A 14,662-nucleotide genomic window follows, 5' to 3' on the forward strand; every position below is an offset into this window, starting at 1 on the left:
ATTCATTCTTTCATATATGGCCGCAGGGACACTGCTGCCTTATACACCCTGTGTGTAGCTGTATATATGTTAGTATATTCACTTTCCTGTACTCTTTTTTTAAACCAATATAGTATGTGAAGCAAGAGGTGGAGGTGTTTGTGCAGTTTTAGACTGTTGACAATGTTGACTGTATGACAATGACCAGGAGGGAGGACGGCACCCATGACAGCGTTGCACTGAGCCACCTTAAGCACATTCTAGTGTCTCCTGTGAATCATTCATTTTTATACTGTATATAACTTACACCCAGTATGTAAAAATGTCATCCTATGCCCCTACACTGAGGACATACATTTTCAATGCTTTTAAGGAGCATATAAATTCAGTTTGTTTTTTTTTGTTTTTTTTATATTTTTTGGGGGAGGCAGGGTTGTGTCTTATGCAGACAGAACAATAAAACACTCACAAGGCTGGACATAAGGTCTCGCTTTTCAGTCACCATGGAGACTAACCGACTGGGATTTGCGGAGCTCCGATTTACAGTCCTTGCATGATATGACGTGGCCACTTGCTGTATTTTCATTCTGGGCAGAACGTAACCCCACTTGTTGCTGACTTCACAGGGCTGTTTTACTCCTTAACAGGACACCAAGGAAAATGTAAGAGCTTTGTACTTATTGTCCAGGTCTCTAATCCAGGATGGATCTCTCCATGGTAACAAATAAAATGTTTTACACTTTGACGTTTGGATTGTCATCCTGAACACTGGTGTAGATAAATCCGCTATAACCCTCATCAATGCTGAGCGCAGTCAGGCTTCAATTGTCATCATCAGAGGGGGCCGTGTGTGCAATTATGGGAAAAAGTATTCTCATTCATAGGATTTTATAACTCACATTGATTTAAATGAAGCCGTGGTTGTGCATGACCAGTCATCTCTTCATTCCAACATGCCCGATCCTTGTGTTTGCAAGGAGATAAGCCGTTGCCGGAGGAGTCTTGAGTCCGTCGAGCCGAGCGTGCATGTGTATGGGGAAGTCGGAAGAAATAGCTGTCAACCGACCGAGCGGTCGTCCGACAGCTATCTGAAATGTATGGCCTACTTAACAAACTGTGGCTCTTTCTCTGGCGGCACAGTCCCTCCGTGTATTACGTGGGCAGGCGTTTATTTGAATGGCCAGATGTAATACTACAGTTGGAGGGGCAATCCGCTGTTTGCTGTGCATCTCTGAATTTGTGGCAATCCTATAAAAAGGGTTGTCTGTGACGAATAAACCACTTTAAAGTGAATCGCCACCTTTTTATTTGTTCTAAGGTTAGAAATTCTGTGCTGATTTTAAATTTGTAATATATGTTGGAGCTCCTTTTTTCTGATACAGAGCTTCATATATCCTGCATAGACACAGATATCCTATTGACTTATTGCAGCTGCCACTAGGGGGAGCTTTAATGCATACTGCGGTATTGAGTTCACTGTATAAGGCTACATTCACGCGCGTGAATCTGGTCCGTGCGTGTTGCGTTATCAATGGCGGATTAAGTAAACTATAGGCCCTGGGCTGTTCCACAAACTTGGGCCCCCCACCTCTCTGCCGTGTCGACAGTGAACACCACCATTCTGTGTGAGCATTGACAAATGGTTGTTACGGTTCCCCCTTGTCAAAGGGCTGTGACCCTACATACTGACAGTCTCCAACCATCGCTGACTGTATCACTGTAGGGACACATCCTCTTGACAATGGGAATGGTAACACACATTTGACACGTCAGGAGAGGGGACAGATCCCCTATAGATCCAGTGACTCACAGGTGATGTCTTATCTGATGGGAGGACCGTTCTGGCGACTTCTCCTAATGAGACATCTTTGCCCATCACTTCTGCAGCCATTTCCAGCCTCTATAGAAAACACGATTTTAGACACCCAGGACCATACATTAAAGGGGTTGTCCGGGCACAGACCGTTTTTTATACTGATGACCTATCGATGTGCCCAGACAACCCCTTTTACTCAGACTAATAAATTTGGACCCCAGCCTTAAGTAATACAGACCCTGGAACAGGCCCCCTAAATACAGAGCCCTTAAATGAACACAGACCCCTAAATATACAGACCCCTTAAACTAATAGACACCAAACCTCCTAAATACAGAACAGACTCCCTAAATACAGACCCCTTAAACAAATCCATCTCTTTATACTTGCATAGCAGCTCGCCTCAGTCTTCTCTGTGGAGTCTTGCTGCTGGTCATGTGACCAGCAGGTCTCTGAAGTTCTTACTACTGTTTAGAGATGAGGTCATGTGACCTTATGTCTAAAGGTCCTTTTGCAGGACATATACAATGCTGTTTCGTCGCAGTTTTTGCGGCAAAAAAGCGTCAAAACTACATTGTACTTTGGGCGGCCACGAGCCCCCTGGGCGGCCGCCCAAAACTCCCTATGATCCGCCATTGTGCGTTATGCATCAGTGATTTGCGAGTGGCATGCGTTATTCACGCACCCGCAAAGCACTTTTTTTTTAAATTATTTTCAATTGAATTGATGTGCAAATCAGGCACTGCACACGTACGTGCATCCGTGTGCGGTGCGTGGTTTTCATGTACCCATTGATTTCAATAGGCGCGTAGGTGCGTGAAAACGCACCAATATAGGACATGCAGTGAGTTTCACACAACGGACTCTCGCTGCGTGAAAACTCCTGCATGTGTGAACAGCCCCATTGAAATCAATGGGTCCATGTGCTGCGCGTGATTTCCATGCGCAGCACACGGACGTTATTCACATTCGTCTAAATGAGCAGCTAACGGTATGCAGTAAACTCCCTCTAGTGGCAGCTGTAGGTAGCCAGAATGTTATGTCTTAAAACTATTCTCTATTTTGCTATCAAGCTCTGAGCTCTGACTGGTATGAAAATATCATAAGAAATTATTCAGTGCAGAATTTTTAACCTACTTAGTTGAAGAAAAATCAAAAAGGTGTTTAGGGTGGACATTTGATTTAAGGTTGTTTTAGAGATATTTGTGTCCTGCTAGGGCTGCAAGTTTGAGGTTTGCTATTTCTACATCATTTTTAATAAATTATAACTTTCTTCAGATTCTGATGGGCAGGGTGCCAGATCGAGGAGGAAGACCTTCAGAGATCGAGCCACCACCTCCAGAAATGCCACCATGGCAGAAAAGACGAGATGATGGCGGATGGAGAGGTGGTGGACGAGGTGGCGGTGGTTATGGAAGAGGAGGGTATAATGCAGGTGCAAGGGATTTTAATAAAGGTGGAAGAGGAGGTTACCAGGGCAGAGGAGGATATGGTGATGGAGGTTATGGAGGAAGAGGAAATTCTAGAAGATATTAAATGGACTTTTTTTTTTTTTTTTTTTAACTTGTAGAAGTCCTCTAAAATGTAGGAAGCCTTCTAAACCACAATTTCTTCACCTGTGAAGGCATCTTTGAATGAACTACTAATGGAGCAGCTAAAATTCTTCGTTTTTGAACCACAACTTATTTATTTTTCTATGTTCATAGCATGAAGTCTAAATTGATATTACATGGAAAATGTGACTTGCAGTCTAGAACTCATGCTCAGTTTCTTCAATTCTGATCATATAGTAAATACCTTTCCTGTTCATGGTTGCCATCAACCAGTCTTTGCTTAGGTTTGCAATGACTTTTATAGATTTTATGTGTTAAAATTAGAAAATGATCTTGTTCTAGTATCTGCAACAGGAAGGTTTTAGAATGAAAAATATTTAAAGCATCCCTAACTTTTCAGGTGACTTCAGAATAAGTGGTCTTTTATGTGTACATGAGGAATAACACTATTTCTTGCCATTATGACTTAGAGAAAAATGTATATAATTTTTTTAGCCGAGCTAGTGGCTTGAGCCCAACTGCTATCATGTCTTCTATATAAAGCACATAGAGAAGAGGGGAATCCCGCTCTCCTATCTCTATCGATCACATATACATGGAAGTGTCAGCAGCATTGAGATTATATAGCAGTAAGTAGCCATGTAGCGGTGAATCCAGCAATGGGGTGACATATAACACTTAACTGCAGCCTGTGTCTCTCCTGATCCCCCTTCCCTCTCCATAGATTTTTATGGGCAGGCTGTAAAGAGACATGATACGTTTTAATGCATTATAAAAGGAATTGTAATTATTCATTAGGTAGTACTTTAGACTCAGCTTGTTGGTTTTATGTACAGTAAAATTCCTAGTTTGGCATTCAATAGTCAGAAAATCTGATAATTTGGCATTTGTTTCCAGCGCAGAACTGTATTATAATGTACAAGCAAAAAAAACGAAGCAGAAAACTAAACAGGACGATATTGGTCCTTATTCACACAGCAACGATGTGTGTACGGAGCCTGTACGGACTTCAGCTACAGTTCAGTAATTTTGATAATTAATACATTGAACTTATTGCTCTGAGCGGCACAAAGAATGAATTCCCTTAAAGCCATACTTGCCATCTTTTAGAAATGGCCTTCCGGGAGACTTTTTTTTTATTTTTTATTTTTTTACATAAGCCACGAGCCTGTCTTACAGTTCACACACCTAGTAGTATCCCCTCATCTTCCCATGTGTGCCCCAGTCATTACTGTCCCCTTAGTGGCCCCTCTTTGGTTGTCACGATCATTAGTGTTTCCTCCCCTCCTCGTGTCCCAGCCATTATTGCCCCCATGCAGTGTATTACAGTGCTGTGATATGTTTGTGTGTTCTGCATGTCAGAGCATATGTTTATGGATCGCCTCCTTCAGGGAGGTTTCTGCAGTGACGACTCTTCCAGGTCTTCAGGAGGTTGCTCTCTTTTTCCCGGAAGCCTGCCTGACGTTTCGGGAAATTTGGCAAGTATGCTTAAGGGTATGCTCACACTCTGCAGATTAGCTGCAGATTTTCCAACACCGATTTTATTGTGGAAAATCCGCAGGGTATTACAGCAGCAGCAAAGTGGAGGAGATTTGAACAAATCTCATCTGCCGGAAAAAACGTTCATAATTGGATTTGCGGTTCGGTTTTCAAATGGCAAATGGTACGATTTTTACGGCAGAAAAGTTGTGATTCTGGGTCAAAAATATCTAAACAACAAAAGTTGTTTTTTTTCCTTATTTAAGGTAATAAAAAAGGCAATCCTTCGTCCCTAGTCGTTGTCATAGTGGTGCATTTCACTGTTCTCTGTGCAGCCCGGCATCATGGGAGGATGTTTCACCCCATGTGACTGCTGCAGTAGTCACATGGGCTGCAGTGTCCTCCGAGGAAAATGGACGTATACACCGCTGTGGTAAGGCCCTAGGGGGTAAGTCGTTTTTCTTTGTTTACGAACTCTGGATATTCTGCCAGAAAATCTGCACCACAATTTGGTATTCTAACGGTAAGTCGCTGTGGGTTCTAGGATAGCTACGCGGTGTACTTTTACACAGCGTATCCGCCCGGTGTGACATACCCTTAAGGGGTTTACCAGAACAAAACTGGGGATAATGATACAATAAAATCCATATTCGTGCCTTAGATTTGTCTGTAATTGTTGTGGGTTCACTATTTTTAATTTTTTAGTTCATCAAAGAGTAGATGCACATTCACTGTCAGAAGAACACACTGTTTTGTTTCAGCTTTATATGGTTCCACTCCAGTTCAATCAACTGCTGAGTAATGCGATTAAAGCATCGATGGATTAATAACAATCCATATGTCTTCCAGAGATGTGTGTTTTGGAGGCCTTCGTTACAAATATAAATTCCCTAACCTGCTCTTAGAAAGTGGAAGATTTTTGTGCTGTCTCTTTACAGGCATTGCAGAAAAATTTGATGGCTGGTTTTAAAAGGACCATTGCTGTTTTGAACCAGATTTCGTGTAAACCTACATAGTGTTGAGTAATTTGCAGATACTTTGCTTATTTTGTACTTTTCAGTTACACCTCCGTATACTTCTGACATCCACAACTGTATATAATGGATGAGACTGCTGCAATACGGCTGAAGGCATTGGTCTAAGCAAAGGCGTAACTAGCATTGGGGCCCGAGCTTCAAGTTGCCTCTATGGGTTTAAGGTCCTGTTTCACAGTCATGTGCTGGGAGTACTCGCAGTATACATGATGTATGTCTATGACTGTGACAATACTGCAGGTTCTATGCAGAGATCTCCCAACGTAGCAGCACAAGATTTGCACACGCAGCAACATTAGGGAGTTAGGGTATCAATACCATGGCATGGACGTCTCCCATGGATACTTGGGTATAAACAATGTTGTTTGCATCTCCTGAAGCGGCACCGGAGTGTAGGTTTGTCTTACAGAATTGTTCATCTTTATTATCGTTATTAACCTTCACTTACTAGACGGCGGACTACTACTCTAATCCTGATATGTTAAAAGCGGAATTCCGTTATGGTGCAGACTTAAACAATTTGTATGTTCTGTGTGCGTGTTTACAAAAGTAGTTTTGGTAAATCATGATATATTGGGCTGTTCTAGTCGGCTTATAAACTGTTTGACCTTATTATGTATTAGGTATGTAGCAGACTGGTATGCAAAATAGGAAACGGACTGTATTTGTGTTCTACCTTCTCGTGTGTCTAAACTGGCATTTATCTCAACTCTATTCTCTGCCCTCATGTTTACAGAAAAGGTTGAGAAAGATTTCTGTTGGTGTCTCTATTGATTGCAATGGGATTGTTATACTGGTAAATACCATCAAGTGGCTTTAAGGGGTATCCCAACTTTTACATTTATGGCATATCAATGTGATATGCTTTTAAATGTCTGATCCACTCCTACCTTGAGAACTGGAGTCCGCCCGTCCCGTTCCCCCCCCCCCCCCCGACTCTGTCCCCGTTTGGTGATGCAGCCCTTTTCTGCCTCCATCCAGGCAGAGACTTGGGTGGCTGGGATCACGGAAACAGCCGACTTCGCTGTACTTCACGGTTTCCTTTACTCCCATAGAAGTGAATAGTCGTTACGGAAACCGCATAGAATAGCGAACTACGCTGTTTACAGACAATGAGTCAGTGAGACCGCGCAACTCACTGTGCTACACGATGTACGTAACTCACATTGACTTCTATGGGAGTCATAGAAATGGCGGAGCACAGCAAACACGCAGCACAGCCACCTCTCCAATGGGTCACCGCCTGGCCTCACCACACAGGGTTGGGGACCCCTATACTCAAGATAGATGTGTTTAGCGCTATGACCCACATCTATCGGACATTTATGCCATATTCTGTGGATATGCCGTAAATGTTATAAGATTGGAATACCCGTTTAAGTTCGCCTCTGTTACATCGGTTTTCTATTGTTTTTGGGAGGACAGAATGGTAAAGACTGCTGTTTCACTACTCTACCCAGAAAAATAGTAGAAACCTAGTGGATCCCATTGAAGCAATGGGATCCATCAGGAAAGTAATTCTTGATACAGATTTGAACTCCGCCTAAGGGTATGTTCACGCGCAAACGTAAATACGTCTGAAATTACGGAGTCAATGAAAAACTGCTCCAATTACGTCCCAAGAAGTGACAGGCACTTCTTTGAGGCGGCCGTCTTTTTACGCGCCGTCTTTTGACAGTGGCGCGTAAAAAAAAAAAGCTTGTCTGCACAGAACACCATAAGACACATTGAATTCAATGGGCAGATGTTTCGAGCCGTTGTTTTGGCCGTAATTCCTGGCGAAAAACGCCTGAATTACGTACGTAAATAGGGCGTGTGAACATACCCTAAAAGTTGTCACTGAGAAGGGTCAGAGGAAGCAATATCTGTAAGTTTATAAAAAGTCCTATTCAATGCAGCTGTTTGTACTGATATGAAAGTACAGATCATAGTAAATGTAATTAAATGTTATTAAACATTTTGTTAGTCATTTTTGGTTTTATGCATTTTTGTCTTAGTATTTTAATGGGTATGTATTTTCGTTGCTGAAATTCAAATGCGAACATTAATGTCGCTGTTGGTTTCTCTATACCGATAAAGCCCTTGTCCTTAGGTTAAAGCCTGTTGTTTACATAGGTTGAATTAAAACACCTCTCCATCGAGTTCAACCTTTCTCAGATCAATTATACGTCATTCACTGCTAAATTATTTAAAAACCTCAATGAAATTTGTAATCCGATAAGGGTCTTGCCCTTTTTTTAAATGCTGACATAGAATCTGCCATTACTAACTCTTGGGGTAGGGCATTCCATAGTTTGACTACTCTAACTGTAAAGAACCCTTTCCTATATTGATGTCTGAACGTATTTCTTCCACATTGCTCCTTTGTAGAGTCCTTAGAAAGAATAAATCATGTGCCAGTTCTTTGTATTGACCCCACATAAGATCACCAGTAGGCTGGAAAAAATGTAATTGGTCACTGGAAGAGGGACCCATCCGATCTAACAATCTAGTTGCCCACCTTTTGAACCCTCTTCAGCTGTCCTATATTCTTTTTACAATGTAATTTGAATTTAAACTTTAATAAAAAGCCCAACTTTGGGACTTTAAAATTACTTTGTAGCCAGCAACTCAAGTGGATCCATTGAGGGGCAGTAAGAAACATGAAATCCCTTGGTAGAGATGATGTATGACTGAGGAGGTGGATGTCCCAACCTTATTAAAATAGTTTCTACCTTGAATACCCCTTCAATTCTATTTAAAGGGGTTATATGGAGGCCAAAAATTATTAGCAGTGTACTCACTGCAGTTTGTGATTACAATCGCTAATATACATGGGTACACCGTTGCGCTGATTCTGGGATTTTCATAGATTTTTTATAGCGCTGCCGGGGTATCGGAAGTGAACCGCATTCAGCAGTAGTCTGAAAATGTATGTTTTGCCTATGTTGATTTGCCTATATTGTGTGATTAAAGCCGGGTTCCCACGTAGCGTAAACGCTGTGGAATTTCCGCAGCATTTACAGTAGCAGCAAAGTGGATGAGATTTAGAAGATGTCATGCCCACACTGGGGAAAAAAATGCTGCGTAAACGTTAATAAATTGACCTGCGGTGCAGAATTTGTCAATTTATGCTGCGTTTTAGTTGATTTTCCATTGCGGGTTTTCCCCGTTAAATTCAATGGGGATGCAAATCCCACAACCGAAAGCCAAGTGTTGGAACTTTTGCGGCGTATTCGCATCGATTTACGTGGCAAAAATCGCAACTACGGAATTGGCAATGGTCCAGCCATCGTTTAAACACACAAAGCTGCATGAGCCGGTCACCAGCCAGTATCTGTGTATGACAGACATGAAGTGTATTAGGGTGTTAGGTGTGTGGGGGATACTGCTGAATGAGGGGGTCAAGTTCTCATGACGAATGTAAAAGGGGGGCCAGGGAAAGGAGTCATATTAGGGAATGTTATAGGTCTGTCTAAAAAAAGATGTGTTCTAAGGGCACGTTTAAAACTGGATGTTGGGAATTGATCTGTTTGTCAAGGGGTAGCGCATTACAGAGGTCTGCTGCAGCACAAGAAAAATCTTGGAGACGGGAGTAGGAGGTTGATTATGGAGGATGTTAATCTAAGGTCGTTGGCAGAACATGCGAGTAGGGTGGTGGACAGAGATGAGGGAGGAGATGTAAGGTGGTGCAGCACTGTGAAGAGCTTTGTGGGTGTGAATAATAAGTTTCAATTTAATTCTGATTGGTATGGGCAACCAGTGTAGGGACTGGCACAGGGTAGAGGCGTTGGTGGAGCGGTTTTGTCAGAAAGATGAGCCTGGTGGCTGAATTAAGGATAGATTAGAGAGGGGAGAGTTTTTGAGGTGAAATAAACAGGAGCGTGTAAGTGATTGGATGTGTGAAGTAAAGGAAAGCTCTGAGTCAAAAATAACCCCAGCGGGTGTGCTGCCTAGGAGTTATGGTAGTGCCACACACTGAGATGGAGACATCAGAGATAGGTAGGTTTGTAGATGGTGGGAACATAAGGAGCTCCGTTTTAGAAAGATTCAGTTTCAGATAGAGAGAGGACATGATATTAGAGATAGCGGATAGTCAATCACTGGTGTTTTGTATTAGAGCGGGGGTGATGTAATGGGAAGAGGTATATATACCGTGTTCCAAATTATTATGCACATTGGATTTAAGTGTCATAAACATTTTAATTATTTTTTTCAATTAAACTCATGGATGGTATTGTGTCTTAGGGCTCTTTGGATCATTGTAATCAATCTCAGACACCTGTGATAATTAGTTTGCCAGGTGTGCCAATCAAAGGAAAACTACTTAAGGCCTCATTTACACGAGCGTGTGCATTTTGCGCACGCAAAAAAACGCAGCGTTTTGCGTGTGCAAAAGGCACTTGACAGCTCCGTGTGTCATCAGTGTATGATGCGCGGCTGCGTGATTTTCACGCAGCCGCCATCATAGAGATGAGGCTAGTCGACGTCAGTCACTGTCCATGGTGCTGAAAGAGTTAACTGATCGGCAGTAACCCTTTCAGCACCCTCAACAGTGAATTCCGATCACAATATACAGCAACCTGTGAATAAAAAAAGACGTTCATACTTACCAAGAACTTCCTGCTTCCTCCAGTCCGGTCTCCCAGCCGTTGCCTTGTTGACGCGTCCCTCTCTTGACATCCGGCCCCACCTCCCTGGATGACGCGGCAGTCCATGTGACCTCTGCAGCCTGTGATTGGCCTGTGATTGGCTGCAGCCTGTGCTTGGCCTGTGATTGGCTGCAGCTGTCACTTGGACTGAATTGGCATCCCGGGAGGTCAGACTGGAGGAAGAAGCCGGGAGTTATCGGTAAGTAGGAACTTCTTTTTTTTTTTTTTTTTACACGTTCATGTATATTGGGATCGGAAGTCACTGTCCAGGGTGCTGAACCAGTTTAACTCTTTCAGTACCCTGGACAGTGACTGTCTCCTGACGTTGTGTACCGGAACATTTTTTGCCGTGTTCGGTCAAAACGAGTTCGGCCGAACCCGGTGAAGTTCGGTTCGCTCATCTCTAAGACACTCCGTTTGGATGTTTGTAAACAGAAAAGCACGTGGTGCTTTTCTGTTTACATTCAGAGTTTGACAGCTCTTGCGCGAATCACACAGTTCGCACGGAAGTGCTTCCGTGCGACCTTCGTGGTTTTCACGCACCCATTGACTTCAATGGGTGCGTGATGCGCGAAAAACGCAGAAATTTAGAACATGTCGTGAGTTTTTTTCAGCGCACTCACGCTGAGCAAAACTCACGGACTGTCTGCATGCCCCCATAGACTTGTATAGGTCCGTGCGACCCGCGTGAAAAGCACGCGCGTCGCACGGACGTATATCACGTTCGTGTAAATGAGGCCTAAGAAAGACGTTCCACATTATTAAGCAGGCCACAGGTTTCAAGCAATATGGGAAAGAAAAAGGATATCTCTGCTGCCGAAAAGCGTGAAATAGTGCCATACCTTGGACGAGGTATGAAAACATTGGATATTTCAAGAAAACTTAAGCGTGATCATTGTACTGTGAAAAGATTTGTGGCTGATTCAGAGCACAGACGGGTTTGTTCAGATAAAGGCATAATGAGGAAGGTTTCTGCCAGACAAATTAATAGGATTAGGAGAGCAGCTGCTAAAATGCCATTGCAAAGCAGCAAACAGGTATTTGAAGCCGCTGGTGCCTCTGGAGTCCCGCGAACCTCAAGGTGCAGGATCCTCCAGAGGTTTGCAAGTGTGCATAAAGCTATTATTTGGCCACCCCTAAACAATGCTCACAAGCAGAAACGGTTGCAGTAGGCTCAAAAATACATGAAGACTAATTTTCAAACCGTGTTGTTTACTGATGAGTGCCATGCAACCCTGGATGGTCCAGATGGATGGTTGGTGAATGGCCACCATGTCCCAACAAGGCTGCGACATCAGCAAGGAGGTGGCGGAGTCATGTTTTGGACTGGAATCATGGGGAGAGAGCTGGTAGGCCCCTTTAGGGTCCCTGACGGTGTGAAAATGACCTCTGCAAAGTACATAGAGTTTATGACTGACCACTTTCTTCCGTTTTACAAATAGAAGAACCGTGCCTTCCGTAGCAAAATTATCTTCATGCATGACAATGCACCATCTCATGTTGCAAAGAATACCTCTGTGTCATTGGCTGCTATGGGTATAATACGAGAGAAACTCATCGTGTGGCCCCCATGTTCCCCTGACCTCAACCCTATTGAGAACCTTTGGAGCATCCTCAAGCAAAATATCTGAGGGTGGGAGGCAGTTCACATCAAAACAGAAGCTCTGGGAGGTTATTCTGACGTCCTGCAAAGATATTCAAGCAGAAACTGTCCAAATACTCACAAATTCAATGGATGCAAGAATTGTGAAGGTGATATCAAAGAAGGGGTCCTATGTTAACATGTAACTTGTCCTGTTACGTTTTTTTTTTTGATTGAAAAAGCTTTTGATTTCTGTAAATATGACCTCCTGATGCTGCAAATTCAACAAATGACCATTTTAGTTCTCTTTACAACCTTTAAAATGTTTTGATCTCTGTTGTGCATAATAATTTGAAACCGTGTACTTTGAGTTTTTTACTTCTAAAAAAAAAATCTGATATTAGGCGATTTGTTCAATAAAATTTGCATTCTACTCCAGCGGTTGATGGCTTGAAGATTATACTGACTGTCATTTGCATAGACTATTTAGGAAAATCAGCGAAAAATAACGTTTGCATAATAATTTGGAATGCGGTGTAGTTGGGTGTCATCATCTTAGAGATGGTACTGGAAGCCAAATCTGCTTCTGGTTTGTCCAATAGGGGCTGTGTAGAGAGAAAAGGGAAGCGGACCTAGGATTGATCCCCGAGTAACCCCGATAATAAGGAAAAGAGACGTAGAACCCGAATTACACACTGAACGAGCGGTCAGAGAGTTAGGAAGAAAACTAAGAGAGAGCCGTGTCTTTAAGGCCAATAGAGTGGAGAATGTTAAGTAGGAGTTTGTGGTCTACAGTGTCAATGGCTGCAGAGATATCCAGAAGAATCAGAGTATTTGCCGTTAGATTTAGCTGACAAGAGATCGTTTGAGACTTTAGTAAGGGCAGTTTCTGTGGAGTCTAGAGTGCGGAAACCAGATTGTAAGAGGTTGAGAATGGAGTTAGCAGTGAGATAGAGGATAAGGTGAGAGTAGACCAAGCGTACTAGATGTTTGGAGATGAATGGGAGATTAGAGATAGGTCGGTAGTTAGCAGCGCTGGATGGGTCAAGAGTTGTTTTTTCCAGTAATGGGTTTATAACGGCATGTTTAAAAGAGGGAAATATTCCAGAAGAAAGAGGTTAAATATTTTAGTCCGGTGACTAGTGACAGCTGGGTAGAGGGACTGGACGAGGTGTGAGGGGATTGGATCACTAGGGCAGGATGTAGGACGAGAAGAAGGGAGGAGCCTAGAGACCACCACTTCTGTTATTGGGTCAAATGCTGAAAGTGAGGAAGAGAGTGTGGGAGGGAAGGGGATCAATGTTACTAGGGGACTGGGAGAGATCATCCTGGATTTTGTCAAATTTCAGTTTAAAATAAGTGGCCAGGTCTTCAGCACTGAGATCTGCGATTGGCGTCTACAGTTGTAAGTTCTCAGCATAAATTTATAATGGAGGAAGTCTGCTGACAAATGCAATTTTCTCCACAGACGTTCAGCACATCTCCAGCACCACTGAAGAAAGCGGGTTTGAGGTGTTTGCCAGGGTTCTGGATGTTTTTGCCAGGTGGTTCAGAGTGTAGGGGGGGGGGGGGCTGCTTCATCCAAAGCATTTTTGAGTGTTATTGTAATGTTTGGCAGCCAGATTGGGACATGAGAGGGAAGAGAGAGGGGACAATGAGGACTGTAGACTGTCTATAAGTTGCTGAGTGCCAATGGCATGTAGATTTCTCTGTCTGATACGTAGGTATGTCCTGTGGAGGCAGTGAATTTTTGATAGTAAGGGTATGTGCACACACACTAATTACGTCCGTAATTTACGGACGTATTTCGGCCGCAAGTTCCGGACCGAACTCAGTGCAGGGAGCCGGGCTCCAAGCATCATACTTATGTACGATGCTAGGAGTCCCTGCCTCGCTGCAGGACAACTGTCACGTACTGAAAACATGATTACAGTACGGGACAGTTGTCCGGCAGCGAGGCAGGGACTCCTAGCGTCGTACATAACTATGATGCTAGGAGCCCAGCTCCCTGCACGGAGTTCGGTCCGGAACTTGCGGCCGAAATACGTCCGTAAATTACGGACGTAATTAGTGTGTGTGCACATACCCTAAAGGAGAGAAGGTTGTGATCGAAGCGGGAGAGGAGAATTATTAAAGTCAGAAACTGAGCAGAGACAGATGAAGACCAGGTCAAGTGAATGCCTGTCTTCATGTGTAGGAGACTTGGTAAGTTGTTAAGAGACCGAGGGAAGAGGTTAAAGATAGAAGTTGAGAGGCAGATGAGGAGATTGGGTTATCAATGGGGGTGTTAAAGTCACCCGTGGTGAGCGTTGGTGTTTCAGATTATAGGAATTGTGGAAGCCAGGCAGCAAACTGATCCAGGAATTGACACGGTGAGCCATGGGAGCGGTACACAACTGCCACTCGGAGGGAGAATGGGCGAAAGAGCTTGAGGGTGTGGACTTCAAAAGAGGGAAATGTGAGGGGACGGGGGTAATGACCTGGAAAGTGCAGTGTGAGGGTAGAAGCATGCCTACTCCTCCACCCTGTCTGGGGGCATGAGAGAAATGGAGACTACCATAAGACAGCGCAGCAAGGGAAGCAGTGTC

The 14,662-nt window shown here is 43.5% G+C and overlaps 1 protein-coding gene across 1 annotated transcript in view; it reads left to right on the forward strand.

Annotated features, from left to right (window-relative positions):
* Positions 1-7,830, forward strand: part of FAM98B (family with sequence similarity 98 member B) — a 30,571-nt gene extending 22,741 nt beyond the window's left edge. The window contains exon 8 of the mRNA XM_075843738.1: positions 3,074-7,830. Within this exon, the coding sequence (XP_075699853.1) occupies positions 3,074-3,331 (258 nt within the window). The 3' untranslated portion in view covers positions 3,332-7,830. The remainder of the gene's footprint in view (positions 1-3,073) is intronic.
* The last annotated feature ends 6,832 nt before the right edge of the window (positions 7,831-14,662 follow it).

This window comes from Rhinoderma darwinii, chromosome 12 (assembly GCF_050947455.1).
Source record: "Rhinoderma darwinii isolate aRhiDar2 chromosome 12, aRhiDar2.hap1, whole genome shotgun sequence".
Lineage (NCBI taxonomy): Eukaryota > Metazoa > Chordata > Amphibia > Anura > Rhinodermatidae > Rhinoderma > Rhinoderma darwinii.